This window comes from Lithobates pipiens, unplaced genomic scaffold (genome assembly GCF_037356315.1).
Source record: "Lithobates pipiens isolate NorthernLeopardFrog02 unplaced genomic scaffold, aLitPip1_a1.2 Scaffold_3, whole genome shotgun sequence".
Lineage (NCBI taxonomy): Eukaryota > Metazoa > Chordata > Amphibia > Anura > Ranidae > Lithobates > Lithobates pipiens.
Window position 1 is genome coordinate 89367681 of NW_027507790.1, and position 20612 is coordinate 89388292.

Here is a 20612-nt window from a genome sequence, read left to right on the forward strand (position 1 = left end):
ACAAACTCAGCCTTGGCTTCAGCCAGACCACAGCCCCACGGCTTTCTCTCCACCCCCCGGAGCTTAGTCATGCTCTCCATGATTAAGGGGGGTGGAGCAAAACGTGTTGGGGGCATGGCCTGGCAGGAGCTCAGGCTGAGGGGGGTCTCTCATCACCACCATGGGACTCCGTGGATGTGCAGCACCAGGGATCTTGCCTCTCTTTATCCAGTGACTGCAGGAGCTGGGACGAGCTCCATCCCTTGCTCGCACTCCTGCAGCGGACATGGCATCACCTACACTACTCCCCACAGTGATCGAGTCTGATTGGCACACTAATAAACCAGGGGTCACACTACTGTGAATGTATGCAGGAACAGCGCACAGCTGCATCATTCATTCACAGCACTCTGTGAATGAGGGAACTACAAGTCCCATCTGCCACCGTGGCAGACGGCTTGCCGTTCACAATGAACCGCGAGGGCGCTGATGAGCATGCTCAGTTTATTCACAAGCTCTGTAGCGTTCAGACAGCCCATACAGAAGTACGGGCTGAAAGCTGTAGGGCAGTGCTTCTCAACCTGGGGGTCGAATGACAATTTGCCAGGGGTCACCGAATCCTTGGTTGTTCCTAAATCCGACACCGCTCTCCCAGCCTTTTTGCGGCCGCCCAGCAGGGTGGAGCCTGTGGCTGCCCAGCTGGGCTGTTCCTGGAGCCCGCGGCCACCTACTCAGACTCTTTGCAGCCACCCATTCAGTTCATGCCATGGCTGGTGGGGGGGGGGGGGGACAGAGACTAGAGGTCAGCTGACTGGTGAAGAATGTGAAGTGGGAGGGGCTGGAAGAGACTCCATCTCCTGATTTCGGCATTGGTATCACTGCTACTAGACACCGTGAGTAATACTACCTGTGATTATAGTTGCCATTAAAAAGTCCCCACTACAGCTCTCAGATCAGCAGGTGACCTTGATCAAGAGCACCTAAGTTGGCTGATCAGAACTCCCCCCAGCATTGCAACTCATCCCATTCCTCCCACCAAGGAGAAAGAGAAGGGATAAAAATAGAGAATACATGGAAGGGAGAGGAAAAGAGGGGGAGGAAGAAAAAGAATAAGAGAAAGAAGAACAAAGAAGGCTAGAGAGGGATGGGGGAAAAAAAAACAAGAAATTAGGATAGAGAGATTAAAAGGCAAAGAAAGGAGAAGGGAGAGAGTGGTACATCATAAAATGTACCATAAGGGGTTTTAATACTGTACAAGTGGAAGGGACTCAGGGAGCGGTAAATGTCCATGGGTTAAGGGCACAAATTACTTGTCTTGGGTGCCGACAACCAACACTACTGTTAGGGGTCCCCACAACTTGGGAAACGTTATCAAGGGGTCACGGCACTAGAGAGGTTGAGAACCTGCTGTAGGGCTTGTCAGCAGAACCCTGACATAGAACCCCTGATCAAGCGCTTATGGGAAAAACACTCTGCAGGCTCCTGTGGGATGGAAAAATCTAAATGCACATTTTTTTTCCTGCAAAAATATGTGCATTCATTAGTTTTTCTCAAAAGGTAAACTTATCCTTTAACTCCTTCCAAAGCAAAGCCAGTGGGAAATAAGGAAATTATATCTAGCTACTAACAGAAATAAGGGAGCTTCCAATGCCTGGCTCAAAAGGTCTACTCAAATAAGTCTTCAGAAACAGGGCAAGTGCAGAGGCAATGCAAGTAACTCTGGACCTAGAAAGTGCTCTGAAGTTAACTAGAAATAAGTCTAAAAAGTGTCCACATGGACCCATATGGGAACCAGTGTTAGAGGGTCACTTCCAGGGATATCCCACAATTCCCAGTCCAGTTAGGTCCACTGGCAGTACAATTTAAAACTGAAGAAAATGGTTGCTAGAAACATCAGTGGAAGTGCATCTGCAGTGAAATGCTTTAGGTCTAAGGGGACTTGGTAAAGCAATTTTACTTACATGAGCCTTCATTCCCATAGGCTCCTATGTGCTGCTAGACCAGCCCCTGCAGCCTCTTCTCCCCTGCACTCCAGAGGTCAGATGCCTCTAACTTCATCACGACAGATGCAAGGGCCAAAATCCTGCACTGGACTTGAGGACACTTTGGTTCTCCGCTCCCCTACACAGTGGACTGTCCCTAACTAAACAAGAAATTACCTCTTGTAGTGCTAGCACAGACTGCTGCAAGCAAGGACTTTAAGTTTTGCAGGAGATGGGCTTGAAAACAGCAAAGCTGGAAAAAGACATTCATTCTAGGGCACTAGAAAAAAACTGAGGCGTGCTGGTAGTAGGAGTATAAGGGTTGACCTATATTATTTTTTCAGTAGCCAGTGCCCAGTCCACCTGTATCTGGCAGCAGAACTCGAATGTTTAAAACTTTTTGTCCCTCAATAGACCAGAAAAAAAAAAAAAGTCAAATCAACAGAAGGGTACCGATCTGAAAGTCAAAAGTAACTTACTCTTTCCGGAAGCCAGACTGGCTTTCTTTACATGACACAACAACAAAGGCTGCTCCAGGAAAATTCACATCCATACTGACTTTGGACTCCGTGACTGGGAATTCCTCAGATGGAAACTGCTCTGGGGCGTGCTAAAAAAAACACAAGGCAAGAGTACTGTACCGTTACCTGAAAACTACCACAATGGAGAAAAACTCATGGAAAACATATTCCAGCCAAGTTAGAAAACAAAAATAGGATTTCTGTAATTACCATAAAATTATAATTTTTTGAAATTCATTGAGAGATACAGGAATTTAGCAATGGTCAGGTTATACTACTGTCTAGATTGGGACACTGGTAAACAAAATACTGTTCAGCCCAGTATAAATCCTGCTCCTGTGACAAAACATTACCAAGAATATAAATAAAATCACAGAGGAATGGGACTTGCGTCCCTATGAACTACAAGAAATGGATTCTATGGCAAGAACAAAAAAAAAAAAAAAAGGGGACACAGGAATTCAGTGACTTTTTGGGACGTCCTAAAGCAGTCCAACTGAGGGGTGGGAAAACCGCAACAAAGTACTAACGGGAACTCAAAGTTTAGAGAATGTGTGAACAGAGGATCAGGCGGCAGACTAGCAAATCTCAAACAGTTGCTTGATGAACAAAAGCCCAATAAGTGCTCACAGATCTAGAAGAGTGTGCTTTAACAGGGAAGGGTAGAACCCATACCATAAGCTTCAATAATAATCTGTCTGAGCCAATAAAAAATGCTGGACAAGAAGTAGTCGGTCCTTTACAGGGGCCATAATGCTAATGGAAGCAGTCATGCACAGCACCAACTACAGTTCGGCACATATATATTTGGACACAGGTGCAATTTGAGTTTTTTTTCAGGTATTTACCAAAACAGTCAAGCTATAGTTATATAATGGACATGGGCTGAAAGTGCACAATCTCAGGTTTAATTTGAGGGTATGTACATCCAAATCGGAAGAAGGGTTTAGGAATCATAGCTCTTAAGATGGACCAAAAGTAATTGGACAATTGAATCAAAAGCGGTTTAATGGCCATGTGGGGGCTACTCCTTCATTATTCCATCAATTAAGCAGGTAAAAAGTCTGGAGTGTGGAAATTGCATTTGGAATCTATTGCTGTGAACCTACATCATGTGTTCAAAGGAGCTGTCCATGCAAGTGAAACAGGCCATTGTAAGGCTTCTAAAACAAATCCATGAGAGAGATAGCAGCAACATTCGGAGTGGCCAAATCAACAGTTTAGTACATTCGGAGGAGAGAACGCACCAGTGAGCTCAGCAACATAAAAAGGCCTGGACGTCCACGGAAGACAAAATTGGTGGATGATCGCAGGAGCCTATATATGGTAAAGAAAAACCCATTCACAACATGCAAGTGAAGGACACTCTCGAGGAGGTGAGCATATCGTCAAAGTCTACAATCCAGAGAGGACTTCATGAGAGCAAATACAGAGGGTTCACCACCAAGCGCAAACCATTCATAAGTCTAAAGAATAGTAGAGTCAGATTAGACTTTGCCAAAAAAAAAAAATAATCTAAAAAAGCATTCTACGGACGGATGAAAAAGCACACAATGTCATCTGTAAAACATGGTGGAGGCATTGTGATGGCATTGGCAAGCATGGCTTCCAGTGGCACTGGGACATCAGTGTTTACTGATGATGTGACAGAAGCAGCCGGATGAATTCTGCCATGCTTAGAGCTATATTGTCAGCCCAGATTCACCCAAATGCAGCAAAGCCGATTGGATGGCGCTTCACTGTACAGATGGACAATGATCCAAAATACATCAAAATACACTGCAAAAGCAACCCAGGATCTTTTGAAGCAAAATAAGTGGAATATTCTGCATTGGCTGAGACAATCATCTGATCTCAACCCAATTGAGCATGCATTTCACTTGCTGAAGGCAAGCCAAAAACAAAGAACAACTGAAAACCGCAGCAGTTAGAGCCTGGCAAAGCATCAGAAAGGAGGACACCCAGTCTTTGGTAATGTCCTTGGGTTGCAGACTTCAGGCAGTCATTGCCAGTAAAGGATTCTCAACAAAATATTAAAAATAAACATTTTATTTATGATTATATTCATTTGTCCAATTACATTTGAGCCCCTGAAAATGAGGGGGGGGGGGGGGAGCTGTGTATAAAAATGGCTGCAGCATCTAAAATTTGTACTTGATATTTATGTTCAACCCCTTGAATTAAAGCTGAATGTCTGCATTTCAAATTCATTTGGATTGTTTTGTTTTAATTTTATTCTGGTGGCATACAGAGCCAAAAGTATGCAAATTATGCCTGTGTCCAAATATATATGCATATCCAAGTAATAGAGGGAGTACTGGAGATGGACAAAGGGGATGGAAGTACAGTGTTCTGGTTGAGTTGTAGAGAAGATTAATTACTGAATGGTTTAGAAGGCAACCTGATTTTCCACCATGCGTATGTCACAGGCTACATTGGTATGACAGCTGCAAACCACGGTTTTGAGAGGAATCCCATTCTCATGATGTTAAAACTAGAATGTCTACTAATTGGAAAATAGAACACTGCACATAGAATACATGACTTGATGCAAGACAAGTAAATTTAACCCCAGGAAATTTTACGTAGGACTAATCCTAGCCTTTCTGCAAATGGGCCTGGACCAGGATTTGGCCTTTAGAACCACCAAGGTTCAGGCCTCTGTGCTTACAGTTTTGTTCCAGGGACTGTTGGCTTGCCACTTGCTCAGGCCTTATGCGCAAGGTGTCTCCCATATGACTACCCCTTGAATGTTTTCCAACAACACTGATCTCAGTTTGGTTCTCTTGGCTCTTTAAAAATGATGCCCTTTATAAGGTGTACAAAGCGCTTGCTTTTTGCATGACGGTCCACAGTCAGTCACCAGAAGGTCCTCCTAAATCACCAACAGGAGACCTACCTTGGAGATATGCAGAAGACTTTCAACATTCCTTTCACATTCAACTGCTGTAGTGATCAGATCCCTTCTAAGGCTCTTAGTCCTGTCAGCTAACATTCGACAAAATAAGTACAAGTTTGCACTGCAGGCGCCAATCACTTGTCTATGGGATCCCTAAAGACAGCTGTATACTTCTACAGTCCTACTCCAAAGGACACAAGGCTGACAGGCACTAGGGAGGGACAAAGAGCTCATTAGGGTTCCTGCAGCCCCCATTAGGGTCCGTTCACACAGGGGCAACACGACTTTCAACACGACTTTTGGAGTCAACTTGGACATGACCTGAACACGACTTGGGGCGACTTACAACATGACTAAGTCGCCCCAGGCCAGGCGACTTTTGCTGCGGCCAATCAGAGAATGAACTCTCAAGAGGGAACTCCATGCCAAATTGAATTAGCGTGGGTTCCCCCTCCGAGAGCATACCAGGCCCTTAGGTCTGGTATGGATATTAAGGGGAACGCCCAACACAGGAAAAACGGCGGGGTTCCCCTCCAGATCCATACCAGACCCTTATCAGAGTGCGCTTCCCGGCCGGCCAGGAAAGGGGGTGGGGACGAGCGTGCGCCCCCCCCCTCCTGAGCCTTACCAGGCCGCGTGCCCTCAACATGGGGCCGCGTGCCCCCCCCACCCCAAAGCACCTTGTCCCCATGTTAATGAGGACAAGGGCCTCTTCCCGACAACCCTGGCTGTTGGTTGTCAGGGTCTGCGGGCAGGGGGCTTATCGGAATCCGGGAGCCCCCTTTAATAAGGGGGCCCCCGGATCCCGGCCCCCCACCCTATGTGAATGAGTATGGGGTACAACGTACCCCTACCCATTCACCTGTGAAAAAAATGTAAAAAAAACAAAACACAACACAGGGTTAAAATAGTTTATTGCACAGCTCCGGGGGTCTTCTCGCCGGACTCCTCCGCTATCTTCTGCTAGCTCTTTTGCTAGCGGAGGAGCCTGGCTTTCTTCTTCGTCGCCCTCTTCTTCCAACTTCGGGGGTCTTGTCCCCCTCTTCGGTTCTTCTTGCCGGGCCACCGCTTCTTCTTTCAGCTCTTTTACTAGCGGTGGCCCGGTCTTCTGTCGCCGCCGTCGTCGCCGCCTTCCGTTCTTCTTCTTCTCCTGGAGATGTTGACTCGATGCTCTCTCCGGCCGCAATGCCAGGGACGCGGTGCGCGGCGACTTATATAGGGACAAGGGGCGGGGTTCGCCAGTTGATGTCACATGGTGTCACAATGTCACAGTCCCAGAGGATGCTGAGACTGACATCGTAAGGGGGCGGGGTCACCATGTGACAACCGGCGACCCCGCCCCTTGTCCCTATATAAGTCGCCGCGCACCGCGTCCCTGGCATTGCGGCCGGAGAGAGTATCGAGTCAACATCTCCAGAAGAAGAAGAAGAAGAACGGAAGGCGGCGGCGACAGAAGACCGGGCCACCACGAGTAAAATAGCTGAAAGAAGAAGCGGTGGCCCGGCAAGAAGAACAAGACCCCCGAAGTCGGAAGAAGAGGGCGGCGACGAAGAAGAAGAAAGCCGGGCTCCTCCGCTAGCAAAAGAGCTAGCAGAAGATAGCGGAGGAGTCCGGCGAGAAGACCCCCGGAGCTGTGCAATAAACTATTTTAACCCTGTGTAGTGTTTTTTTTTAACATTTTTTTCACAGGTGAATGGGTAGGGGTACATTGTACCCCATACTCATTCACATAGGGTGGGGGGCCGGGATCCGGGGGCCCCCTTATTAAAGGGGGCTCCCGGATTTCGATAAGCCCCCCACCCACAGACCCCGACAACCAACGGCCAGGGTTGTCGGGAAGAGGCCCTTGTCCTCATCAACATGGCGACAAGGTGCTTTGGGGTGGGGGGGCTGCGCGGCCCCCCTTCCCCAAGGCATCCCATGTTGAGGGCACGCGGCCTGGTATGGCTCAGAAGGGGGGGGCGGATGCTCGTCCCCACCCCCTTTCCTGGCCGGCTAGCGTGCTCGGATAAGGGTCTGGCATGGATCTGGGGGGGACCCCACGCCGTTTTTTGGCGTAGGGGGGGTTCCCCTTAATATCCATACCAGACCTAAGGGCCTGGTATGCTCTCGGAGGGGGAACCCACGCCAATTTTTTTTCATAAATTTGCCGTGGAGTTCCCTCTTGAGAGCTTATAATTCTGTCAGAGGCGCCTCCGTATAGACGGAGATCCGACTTGGAGGCGACTTCCATTGAAATCAATGGGTGCCCGTCGCCTACAAGTCGGATTCAAGTAGTACAGGAACCTTTTCTAAAGTCGGAGTGACTTTAGTAGTGTGCATTAAGACGGCTCTCATTCACTTACATTGATTTTTAAATGTTGTCCGACCTGAGGCGACTAGGGGCAACCTGAAGTCTGATCTGAGTTGCCCCTGTACTGTGTGAACGGACCCTAAAGGAGGACAGCAAAAAACAGAAAAGTCTTGGCAGTTTAAGGCGACCTAAAGACTGAATACAGCACTGGTAGAAGCTACAGGCTGATTCTTGAGTTTTAAAGTGGTGCAGAATGACTACTGTTCAAGTTCATCCCTTAGGAACTTCAAGTTCAACCAGGCAAAAACTATTGTCATCTTCGATAGAGTAAGGGAAGGTCATAACTCCTGACAGCTTTTTTGCCATCTTTGTCCTAAAGAAGAGATTTTAGCTTCACTTCTTGCTGCATAGCCAAAAGAGGTAGTGAGATAAAATACCCCCAAAAAGGTGTCACCAGAACTTGTGTCCTCATTGAAATATTTTCACTTTATTACTTTTCTGATGTCAACCCAACATTTGGGATTTTCTTTTACTTTCACTTTTGACAACTATACAAATAAAGAGGGTGATCCTCCCTAATGGAGTCACTGACAGTGTTTTAATCCCTCTCTACTGTATCCAAAACTAAGAAAAAATGTTCTGCCTTTAGTTACATTTTAAAGGGACACTGTGCAGACAGAACCTCCTATGAATCACAAGAGTGCAGCTTGTTCTACACTTCTGTGACCCGTTTTCAGCCGACCGTGGGCTAACGTCACTCAGCCAGTCCAGGCTAGGGAAAGATCTCTAATATATGGTCAGGATCCACCCAGATGCCCGGACCGGCACCTGGATCAGCCTTTCAGTGATCATCAGAGAGCCTGAGCCAGACCTTCCTGTCCCCTCTACAGCCCAGTGCTCCAGGGAGCATTGGAGGGGAGCAGAGAGCCAGTGACTGACAGTCTCGGCTCAGAGCGGAGGATGACAACTGAGTGATCAGTGGTGGTAGATCGCTAAGTTCTCATTGCAGAGTAAGCAGGGGACAGATGCAGCAATCCGATGCTGCATCCACATAGGTAAGTATAAATGTGTTTTTTTTTTATTCTGGCAAAATTCCAGGCCATCTGTGCTTTTTACGTTAGGGGGCACGTTTGCAGGTAGAATTTGAACTGTTAGTATAGTGTGAGTTTGACACATCCAGTATAGCGAGACTGACACCCCAGGTCATACAAACCCATCTGCTGTGTAGCAGAGGAGTCAAGCGAGAAGAACCAAGGATTCTACATGTCACTCGCACTCAGGAACAGCCAAAGGGCTTTCTCAGAGAATTAGTGGGAAAAAAGAAAAGAGTGTAGAGCACAGGTGCTACACTTCACCTACCCAATAAGTGGAACTGTAAATGCTACCTAATGGACCTAGTGAGCACCTAGCTCCTATTGCACGGCCTTGTGCAGCTTACTTCTATGATCATTTTAAAATCTGTCTCAAATCTGGGGCATTGTCATGGCTCTGGACCTGGAGAGGACTCCATGATTAACACAGTATACTTTGGAATGAAAAGCACCACAATGGAGAGCCTAGTGCCTAAAGGTCACTCTCCAGGCTTTCTTTGCATGTCCAGTCCAGCGGGGTCAAAGTATGGCACTCTAAAGTTAGGTTTAGGAAAAGATGATCCAGATAGCGGTGTAGAGAGACCAGCTTAGCAGTGATGTAGCATAAATCTTGAAGAAAAAAACAGTAGCTAGCAAAAAATGTTTCGACTATAATCCACAGAACAGAGAAAAGACATTTATTCTTCTACAACACTAGTGAAAAACATAGGCATGCTGGGAGTAGGAAAGGGGTTATCCCGGGCCACAATATTTTTTCTGCCATCGTCCAGTTCTCCTGTAGGCAGCAGTATAAACTGAAAGCCACTGAATTATGGGTCCCTCAATTAAAAAGAAAGCCAGCTTTTGATTGGTTGTTAATTTTTATTGCGCCAATTATTAAATGCCAGCTATATAAAAAAGTAAGCTTTACCTAAAAAAAAAAAAAAAAAAAAAATCAATGTAAAAAGCATTATGGTTAGATTTGCATGGAAATAGCTTTCAGAAATAAAATAATTTACCTATTATGTAAATCCTATAAGTCTACCTGTAAATTGTACGTAATTATTGATGTAACATATTCTAGTAATGTAACTCCATACCTGTAGGAAAGAACAGATCTGCTTGGTGAGGTCCAAAAGACTATCTTCCCCCTGATGCAGGGCTCTGGTTATGGCAACACAAAGCCATTCCCGAATTGACTGAGCATTTCCCTGGTAAAAGAGATCCGTGGTGGAGCAATTCTGGGAATGGATGCAGTGTTGTAAAGACTGAGCTATAAGTATAGACGACGAGCTGATAGTCCCATCTAGAATACAAACAAATAGGATTTAATGTATGAAAACTGAAAAGGAAACCAGGTTTACAGCATGCTCTCCTACACATTTTCACACTGTCACAAAAATGTCAGAATCAAGTGGAGAGAATAATGGAGAGTGGAGAGTGTCAACTAGAATACTAAAGGGTGTTTATCAGGATTTTTTTTTTTTTTTACTTGAGGGAGGGTAGTAGTCATAGATATAGTGTGGAGAAGAGTGTCTCAGCTATACAGGAGAGGTGTCCATAATGCATATATAGCTGTTAATTTAGTTTCATATTTAGGAAAGATAACCTCTAGAATCGGTGCAGATAAGCATAAAGTTACCAGGAAGAGGTGGAGTCAGAAGCTGATTTGACAGTAATTGTAGGTGTTCCAGTGTGATGTCTCGGATGGCAGGAATGTGGAACAAGCGCGTAAAAGTGTGTGGGGATTTTGGTGCAAAGATGTTGAGTAAAGCGACACGACAGTAGAGTCTAGCCAAGGCTGATTCACATCTTAGTAGTTCCCTGGAAAGAAGAAAGAAATGCACCCATTACTATCTACTGAAAAATCGGGATGATTTTACATTTTGATGTTGCATGTTTTCATTGATTTCCGAGGCCTAGTTTGAGAAGGTGACTGTTGGCTTTTTGCTCTTGCAGAGACAGGTGCAGAAAAACACACATCTCTACACATGCTGGGAAAATTGTCCAATAGGGAAAACTGTTCCAGTGACAACTGCCTAAGGGGGTATTTCCCTTCACTTCAGAAAGATTTCCTGGTGCTTCCTTTTGTGTCTGTGGGGCAGGAAGTGAAGGGAAATCTTCCCAACAGGACACAGACAGCTGAATAAAACAGAAGCTTTGAAGCGGAGCTCCAGCAAATACTGTAGCTGCTGACTTTTAATATTAAGACACATACCTGTCCCAGAATCCAGCGATGTTGGCACCCCAGCCGATGGCAAGTCATGGCAAGGTTCCCTACTGCGCAAAGTGCTATCTAACTGGCCCAGCATGGGGGGGGGGGGGTATGGAAGGAGGCTGAATTTCCAGAGGATCTTGTCGCAGCCAAATCTCCCTGAAGTGGGGACAGTTACCCCTTCCCCCACCCCCCCATGGGTGCCAAATGTGGTACTGGAGGGGGGAGGAAGCAAACACGTGGAGCTCCCCTTTTTCGGTGGAGCTTTAACTACCCTCTCTATTACAGGGGTAGGCAAACCCCATCCCTCTAGTTTTTGAGGCGCTGCAAGACTAATGCTGCGTACACACTACCAAACTTTCCGGCAGACTAGGTCAGACGGTCTTCCGAATGACTAAGTTCATCCGAAAGTCTGTTCGTTTTGAATGTAATGGAGTGAGACGAGACTAAAAAAGGAAGTTCAGTAGCTTCCATTGCGTTGTATTTGGTCCGTGGGACCAGCATACAGACAAACGGATTTCCCGATTGGAATTGAGTCAGTTGGACAGATTTGAAACGTTCTATTTCTAGGTCCGTCTGATTTTTTTAAATGAAAAACGTTAAAATTAGCCCAAACATGATCGGAATGTCCGACGGACTGATTCCGTCGGACCTAGTCTGCCGGAAAGTCCGGTCCTATGTACGTGGCATATCAACCACAACCAGGCTGTGGTTTACTATGACTTCAACAGCTAGATAAGTCTAGTCATTAGTACAGATTTCAATGTAGGAAACCAGCCATCTTATTATCCTGCCACTTACAGATTCTGTTGTGCTAGCACACGGCTGGGTTACCTGTGAATTTGGATGTTTGTGCTGTCCAAAGTCACTAAGCCGTTAGTAGCCATTCTTCTGTACCCCACAGGCGGCCTCTCCAGCATGTCTATGGGATACCAATACCTCACCAGGACTCCTTCACTTCGCAGATATGTCTCTACTTGTACTAACTCATTAACCTGAAGAACACATGAAGCAACAGCAATTAATGAAAATACGTAAAAAAAAAAAAAAAGACACACATTAAAAGTTAAATATGAGGATTGCCACTGTTGGCCATTTTTTGCTTTCAAGTAGTTCCCTTACTGGCACATTCTCAACTGATTCATTGAATCAAGACAAGCATACAACCAGTAATGTTGCAAGTCCAGCACATTTACAATTGGGGTCAGCTAGTAAGCAGTAAAACAGTAGGATGATTGCAAGAGCATGTTAGCAAATTCTAGTCAACTACGCAATTTTTTCTATAAGGACAGGTAAGTTTTTATTACAGGAACATACTATTAAACATAACTACAACAGTAAAATTGACATACAACATATATTCACTGCCATTTAAATTGTACAAACTTTTCTATGGGCTAATCAGAAACAGCTCTAGGCATCTTGTAAAACGACTCACCGAATCAACATCCAGGACCATCCCATGCAAGGAAAATGTCTTCAGCATACCCCTGATTGCAAATTTTGGTAAAGCTGTTCCCACACCAGTGCTTGCAACATTATTACTATCAGGAGACCGAATGACCACAGTAATACCTAGACACATAACAATCACAGATGATTATGGAAAATCTTCAAGAACACTGGAAGATCTCAGAGAAGCCGACGAATATTTTTCTTGTGAATTCCATACCTTTGCGAACTTTGTCAATGGTGAATTTATTTGCTTCATCTTTAATATCTTCAATGGTGGGAAGGTAAAGATCCCTGGGGATACCTCCATTCTCTTCATACAGAAATTCTACTGTCTGCCTTGCTATATCCACCATTCCTGTAATGCAAATGAACACCAAGCTTTTTTTTTTTTCAGAGGCCACGAAAAAACTATTAGCCTAGTTTTACAATTCACTAGCAATTAAAAGTATTTGTTGTGGTCTGGTTAGGCTAAGCAAGCATGTTTCACACCATCCTGAGTGTTTTTAACCACTTCAATACAGGGCACTTTCGCCCCCTTCCTTCCCAGCCCAATTTTCAGCTTTCATCGCTCTAGCGCTTTCAGTGACAATTGCGCGGTCATGCTACACTGTACCCAAATGAAATTTTTATCATTTTGTTCGCACAAATAGAGCTTTATTTTGGTGGTATTTATTCACGACTCTATTTTTTTTTTTTTTTGCGATATAAGCGCAAAAAAAGCGGAAATTTGGAAACAATATTTTTTTTTTTTCTATTTTAAAAGAAATCCAATAAAATCAAATTTTGTCATAAATTTAAGCCAAAATGTATTCTGCTACATGTTTTTGGTAAAAAAAATTCAGTTAAGTGTATAATAATTGGTTTGTGTGATCAGGGACATATGTACGCAAATGATCATGTACATATGTGTGCAGGTGATCACGTGCATATGTGTGCAGATAATCATTGGGACATGTGATTTTAGTGGGACATATGTGGGGGACATGTTTTGATTATTAGGGACATGCGTTTTTATTATTTGAGGACATGTGTGTTTTGGGGACATATGTGGGGACTGTCTTTATACTGTGTGGTGTGTTGTTTGTTTACACTAGACTGATGATCAGTGAGTAAAAAGCTGTAAAAAACAGCTCATACTCACTGACCATCAGCCGGCTGCAGCGATCTGCTCTGCTCTCCTCAGCGATGACTTCTGTGTGAGGAGAGGAGGAGCCGATTGCCTAGCAACCGGCTGTTTGTTTACATCACATGATGGCCGTGATTGGACACGGCCGTCATGTGATCAGGAGGGCCAATCACAGAACCCTCCTGCCGATCTGAGATGTGCCGTGTCCGGGTGACACAAGCACATCGGGATCACACACGCGCGATCCCGCTCCTTCTGAAGGACGTTCCTGAATGTCCTATCAGAAGTAGACGGCTCCCACCCGGCCGTATATGTGCATTGGCCGGGTGGGAAGTGGTTAAGCACTAATCTCACTGGTAGAATGACTTTGTTTTAGCTTATGCTAAGGTTAGGGTTTAGATACACTGTGCCTTCTGCTTATGTTATCTTAAGCAGTCTAATCAACCCCTCCAATTGTTATCTTAGATTACAGAACACCTCCATGTTGTGAAGATGAGCAGCAGTGGAGGGATTCTGAAGTTTAGTAAAAACCAACTGGCTAGTGCAGACACCATTTTTCTGGATGATTTCAACAAAGGCACTGTGCTGCGAGCTTACAACAGGAAATTAGGAGCGGAGTGCACTTTCGGAAGATTGACAGCTAATTATATATGACATTATTTCCCTGTTTACTCATAATAAGTGTGAAGATTAGTAAAGGCAGAAGCCATTATCTGCCCCCCCAAGTCAGTGATAATATATTGATGCAAGAAGGTCAACTTGATAGCCACTAAACTAGCATTTTCAGAAAGAAAATAGTACAACATTGTACAAACCTTTATTAGCCTGTGATTAATGGATGGGCACTATGGCACTTTACAAGCCCGAGGTTGTAAGAAATCAGACAATACTTAGTATGGTTTTATCACATCTATAAACCAATCATCTATATTCATTTAGTTTGTCTATATAGTGTTAAAGCCGAACTCTGGAAAACATGAAAAATTTCCCATGCAGTCGGGCTGCTCATTTACGTTTAGGGGATGTAAAAAGCACTTTTACGTAAAAATCATCGGCTTCCTTTTCAGGCGGCGAACCCCTATGTTCCAGCGGTGGACTGTCCTTCAGTGCCTTCTTGTCCAATGTAGGGCTGTGGATCCTGTGCATCGCCTTTGGTGATGTCAGGACCCTAGATCACCAGAGTATGGGGAAAAATACAAAGTTGCTGAGTAAATCTACTTTTAAATGCCTCTAGACTTAAATGTGCAGTTAACCTAATGCCACACACAAGGAGATTATCGGACGAATGTTCTTTGTTGCATGCTAGTCTCATATTGAAAATGAAGAGGTTACTGAAGTTACGAAAATTCTCGTACAACAGAATAAAAATTTGGAAGCGATGTCATGCATTGTATTTTAGAACGACAACTGTACTGATTAAACGAAAATCGTCCGATCTGGTATCATACAAGAACATTTTTCGTGCTTGTCCCATCGGATAATTTTGAACGAATAATCACATTATCATACAATCGAATAGAAAGCGGTATTTTTCTTGTGCAATTCTGATTGTGTGTACAGGCACACCCCCGCAAAGGGGGAATTTTTACATTTCATGGCGCTCAGGTTTATGTCCTGTCACGTGACTGAAGAAAGGGTCCTGCGAGGCTCTGAAACGTTCTTATTGTAACAATGTGATTTCTAAATAAAGCTTTGGACCCACATTGTAGAGCCACGGTGTGCTGGTGACGTTCTTCTGCCTAGTTAACTGGCTGTCACTGACTTGGAACAAGCATGCAGTGTAGGTGGTCTCATCTGACATCCTTGTTGCATATAGGTCTGTAACTAAGCAGGCACTGACACCACTGGATCAGCGTAACAGCCAGGCAATTATTTCTAGATCCATAAATAACAGCCTATTTAATTTCCTTACCAAGGCTTTTAGTAAATGTACCTACATATATTATCGTAGGTTTACTCTTTTAATGCAACTTTCAATCCCAAATATAAAAACACAGTCAAGAAAAGAAACGTGTGTCTGGTTGACCAATCCATACCAAGCTGTAAAGCTCCTTTAATCTGGTCCAGGCCCGACTTTCTTTCAGCTTCATTACGGAACCGTCTCCGAATGGTGGGAAATACTTTGGTCTCCCATGCTTTCACTAGCAAGGCATAGTGGTCCTCCTATAAAATACAAGATGAATCCAGGATAAATTCAAAAGCATTATGATATGCCCAGCTCCTTTTCCCTGACACACCATGTTTAAAGTTGACCATGGAAAGAAGTAGCCCTCTTGTACTGGGAATACTGATGTTTTCAATCACAACCAATACCATGCTTATCCATGAAGTGATAAACACAGTGGTGATTGTTATTTCAAGAAGCAAATTTCTACATCTCATCACATTTGGACACTTATTGCTTATAAAAAGATTTATTAGAGTTTATTATTTTCTAAGCCAGTGATCTAGAACAAGTATGAAGACCAGAACACTCCTGGTTTGCAGTCTGCATACATGGTAAGTGCCTCAAAGTACTGAAGGCACTGGATTGGCATGACAGACGGGCAACAAACATTTTTAGAATGAGAGGCAAGCAGATCGGGGGGGGGGGGGGGGGGGGGAGATCATATAATTGCTTTTAGTTTAAGTCAGTTTCTCTATGGATTGTTCTTTCAAAAAACAAACAAAAAAAAAAAATCAGGAGATTATTTTACTTTGACCATTCAGGGCAAAGTGCCAGCTTATATTAAAAGAATAACCTCTCAACCAAAGATTTCATTCTTCCCCCTACTGCTCTGTTCCTCTGCCAGGAGCCCAAACTCTGTATGATCTGTGTAAGATGACATCCTAATAAAATGTCTCATCATTTAAATCCCAGCACTGCAACCAGGAAGGAAGAAGAAGAGATCACACGCTCTCTCATACTAGGATGTATCAGTACCAGATGAAGCCTGATGTCTCTAAAGAAGCAATAGAGCAGTAAAGGAGAACAGATATAGTAATTATCAGAGGAGGGATTGTCCTTTAAAGAGAACCAGTCACTTGTCCTAAATAGACAAAAGGATAAGTGCTCTTAAAATTGTTTGAGAAATATCTGACCCGTGGCATATCATCATCATCCTCGTCATCGCTCTCATCATCTGCAATTGGGGGAGGATGTGGATCAGGACCAGATGTAATAAAGTTTTCATAGCTCAGCTCCACCTTATAGCGACAGGAGGCATCGCTGTCATACTCTGGAAAAGGAAAACATATGGCTCAGTATGTGATGGATAAAAAGACTGTAACACAATAACATATGTGGAAGAGAGAAAGGTAACAGAGCTCTCTGCAGGGAGAACCCAATCCAGACACTAGATCCACTCACAGGTGCCTATGCTCGATATGTCCCATCACACTCCAATGTAATAAATAAGAAGAGCCGGCAACACTGAAATCCTTAAAGTGTTGTTTATCGGTATATCCGAGTGACAGTAAAACAATAGCGCGGACGTGTTTCGGAAATAGCTACAACTAAGGCTATTGCCGAAACAAGTCAGAACTATTGTTTTACTGTCACTCTGATGTACAAATAAATGACTCAAGGATTTCAGTGTAGCTGGCTCTTTTTACTATCACAATAACATATGTACTTCTAGTACCTATTAAACAAGAATACTTACGCTGTAAGACAGTGGCTGCTGCAGCAACGCGGCAGGGAGGACCGTGACTTCCAGGGTCTGATGCTATGCTTGTTCCAGCATCATTGTCACTGTCGGAGGCCATGGCAAAAGGTAGTGCTTCAAAGTTTGCGCTTATCTCTTCAGCCAAGTCTATGCACAAATCTGCAGCATTTCGATGAGCCTGGCCCTCAGCAAAAGCAAACTGACGTGATCCAAAGTTAGCCCGTATTTTTGTGTTCTGTAAAAATAAAGTAAAAGTAGTCAGTACATTCTGGTTAAAGAAAGGAACAATTAAGTTTTCTGATAAATGAAATGCAAGAGGATTAAAGTCTCTCTTTATAAATTCCTAGTAGTATTTATGTTTTATTATTTTATTTGGTGTTTGTATACATTAAAGAGGTTGTAAACCTTTACACATACACAGTGAAGGGACTAGCCCTAGATGATACATAGAGATGAAACAAATCCTCGTACGTAGGTCGTACCTGTTTATCTGCAGCCATTTGTCTTTTACAGCCTTTTACAATGCCCAGATGAAAAGGATTTGCACAAAGCAGAGGGCAGGGAGCTGAAGTTACACACTGCACAGCTCAGCAAGGAAAACTTTAAGAGCTGATTGGAGGGAAAGGACAGCTCCCCTCCCAAACAAAAAAATGTAGAGCTGAAGTCAATCACAGGGTGTGGAATGGAGCTCCTACCCCAGAAATGGCTAGTTTTCAGCATTTTTAAAATGAAAACAGCCACAGCTTAAATAACAGGCTGCTTTACAAGAACATGAACTTTTTAAAGACTGTTCTCTGCCCACTGGGAAAGTAGATTTCACATTTACATCCTTGCGTTGGGACAGCTTAGTCATAAATTTCAACTTATGTGCATTCCCCAGATCAGCCTCTCTCAACCAGGGCTCCATGGAGCCTTAGGGTTGCCTCCAAAAGGTTGCTAGAGGTTCCTGAAGCAATGAGCAAATTCTCTCTCTCACACAAGTAATAACTGACACCAATAATTTTTTTTGGCTTCTCTGGAAAAATTTCTCAACTGACCACAAACCTAGGGCGCATTATCCCCCCCACTGACCAGAAAGCCAACAATCAGTGAGCTGTAGATATAATAATTATTAGCAGGAGATCATTGAGACTGGAAAGTTATTTCAAGGGTTACTCAATTTTAAAGGGGTAGAGAAAGGCTCCCCCAGATCCTGACATTTACTGCAGGGTTTAGGGCATATTTGAACCTTGGAACATGTCAATATATACCAGGGTTCATCAGTCAATCCACCTGAAAATGGTTATTTGTAATGATATTCCTAAAAGGAGAGTGACAGAATGGAGCATAGGAAAGAAATATCAATACAAACAGACCTTAATCATCTTTCTTTTACAACAACAAGATTGTTGCCATTGTTACCTTTTTCTGAATATGCACAACAGGCCACATTCCTCCAGACACATCTTCTAGGAATGGAGCAAGCCTTTGGCCACAGTAGGTGAAATAAACTCTGCCTTTAGCAGGCTGACCAGGAGGTGGCGGTGTGCCATCTGTTCTCTCCCAACCTATTCCTGCGACATCACCTGAAAAGCACAAATCACAGCTCATGCCAATGCCAGTAGAAGAGGGAGCGTCAGATAAGGTAGGTGAAGTTAAACAATTGGGCAGATAGCATTTGATAAAAACCCTGCACATTTAAATGGAACACAAAATTTTAATGCGTTTTTGATACATTTTGTAATATTGCTGTTTTGGTGCTTCATGGGTGCCTAAACTGGCATCTGAAAGAACACCACACAGCAGAGAAAAGTTACAGGAAGAAAAAGCACTTCTTTAAAAGTACAAATAACATGAACTAAGCCCCCTGTACATGAAGTACTCATGTTTGAAGTATGTATCTTTAAAGCCTTGTACACAAATATAACCAATCACACTCTGCTTTGAAATGTTAATAAGATAGTTAAAAAAAAAAAAAAGTCTTACCTGGCAATAGAGCCACATCTAAACGCACACTCTTCCACTGCAATAGACTGGATCCATTGTAATGTACAGCTCGTCCATTGCTAACAAAAACATAGGAAACTTAAAGTAAAACCAACAAATCTGGGTTTTATCTTTATACCTTAATCTTTGATCATGCCTCTATAGCCTTCCCAATAGTAAATCTACATATAGTGGTAACTAAAAATGGGTATTCCTTACCAAGAAGTTCTACTTGCTTTCCACACAGTCAGATGCTTCAGAATAAAATTACGTTTTAATTATTATTCATTTTATACAAAGAAAGCGCCGCCCTCAACAGTTGTGCACCTCAACTCAAAGCTGATGTCCAGGTATACTTTCACTTTAAATAGTTCAGTTGGGCCAACTCCTTCACCAACATGTGTGCCCACTGGGCTAACCTCAACTACATACAGTATACAGCACTGTGTTCTGGGTGTGAGATGAGACCTTACCATCTCACACCCAGAACAAAATGGCATTGGGCTGAGCACCACTCAGCCAAAGACCACTTTGTATTCTAGAAATGAGTCGGAGAGGTGGGCTGATGATGTCACAAGCTCCGACTCGGCCAGAGAAAACTTTGTATTTACCAATAGTCCAGCTTGGCCCAAACCAACTAATTAAAGTGAAAGTAAACCTTGACATCAGCTATAAGGGCTCTGTGCTTAAACTGTTCAAGTAAAAAGCTAAATAAAAAAAAATTGTGTTGAAAAAATAAAATAGTGACCCCCCCCCCCCAATATTTGCACTCCAGTCTTCATATGTTAAAACATAACTGACATTTTTCCAACAGACTAACGTATCAAGTGCACATAAAAGCCCCATACCTTAATATATATCCATATGACCCATGAGTCAAATCTACAAAATTGTTCTCCAAAAGTCAACAGACTAAGTTCAATCTGTCACACTAAAGCCAGCCATGGATGATGCAATTTTCCCCATCAACACAGCCTGGTACAAACTAAGCTTTTTTTTTTATGAACTTGAAAATTTCTCCCAAAAATCGGCCTGTGTGTTCCCGGCTTTAGTGTTGATTGGGGGGGGGGGGGGGGGGAATCCCTCCCCACAGATCTATTGTGTTCTCCCAGCAGGGGGGGGGGGGGGGGGGTGGGGGCCGTCCCTGCTGGGAAAACAAACAGTGATTATTACTGGCTATGATCACATAAAAGATTCAACATGCTGGTTGTACCAAAGTTGATCGATGGATCAACTAGGGTACAATCAGCCTGCCCATACATGATTTGAATCTTGGCCAGTCCCCGCTGAACTGTTCGAGATTAAAATCATCTATGACCAGCTTTACTGTCTGCGAACCAATGTCTCTTAACCAAACTTAAGATTGATTTGTGCTCCGGAGTGTCCTTTTACAAGTGCCCACTCACCAGATTTATTTGACCTCATGTTTAGTGAGTGAGTCTATCAGCGCTACTAGATTC

General features: G+C 43.8%; 1 protein-coding gene across 2 annotated transcripts in view; it reads right to left on the minus strand.

Annotated features, from left to right (window-relative positions):
- The window catches only part of HECTD4 (HECT domain E3 ubiquitin protein ligase 4), a 269419-nt gene that overhangs the window by 56583 nt on the left and 192224 nt on the right, over positions 1–20612 (minus strand). For both annotated transcript variants that reach the window (XM_077462034.1, XM_077462033.1), the window contains exons 48-58: positions 19153–19232; positions 18589–18752; positions 17185–17422; positions 16622–16758; positions 15577–15703; positions 12632–12769; positions 12398–12534; positions 11794–11954; positions 10387–10568; positions 9845–10050; positions 2441–2571 (exon numbers count right to left, since the gene is read on the minus strand). In XM_077462034.1, coding sequence (XP_077318160.1) covers positions 2441–2571; positions 9845–10050; positions 10387–10568; positions 11794–11954; positions 12398–12534; positions 12632–12769; positions 15577–15703; positions 16622–16758; positions 17185–17422; positions 18589–18752; positions 19153–19232 — 1701 coding nt within the window. The remainder of the gene's footprint in view (positions 1–2440; positions 2572–9844; positions 10051–10386; positions 10569–11793; positions 11955–12397; positions 12535–12631; positions 12770–15576; positions 15704–16621; positions 16759–17184; positions 17423–18588; positions 18753–19152; positions 19233–20612) is intronic.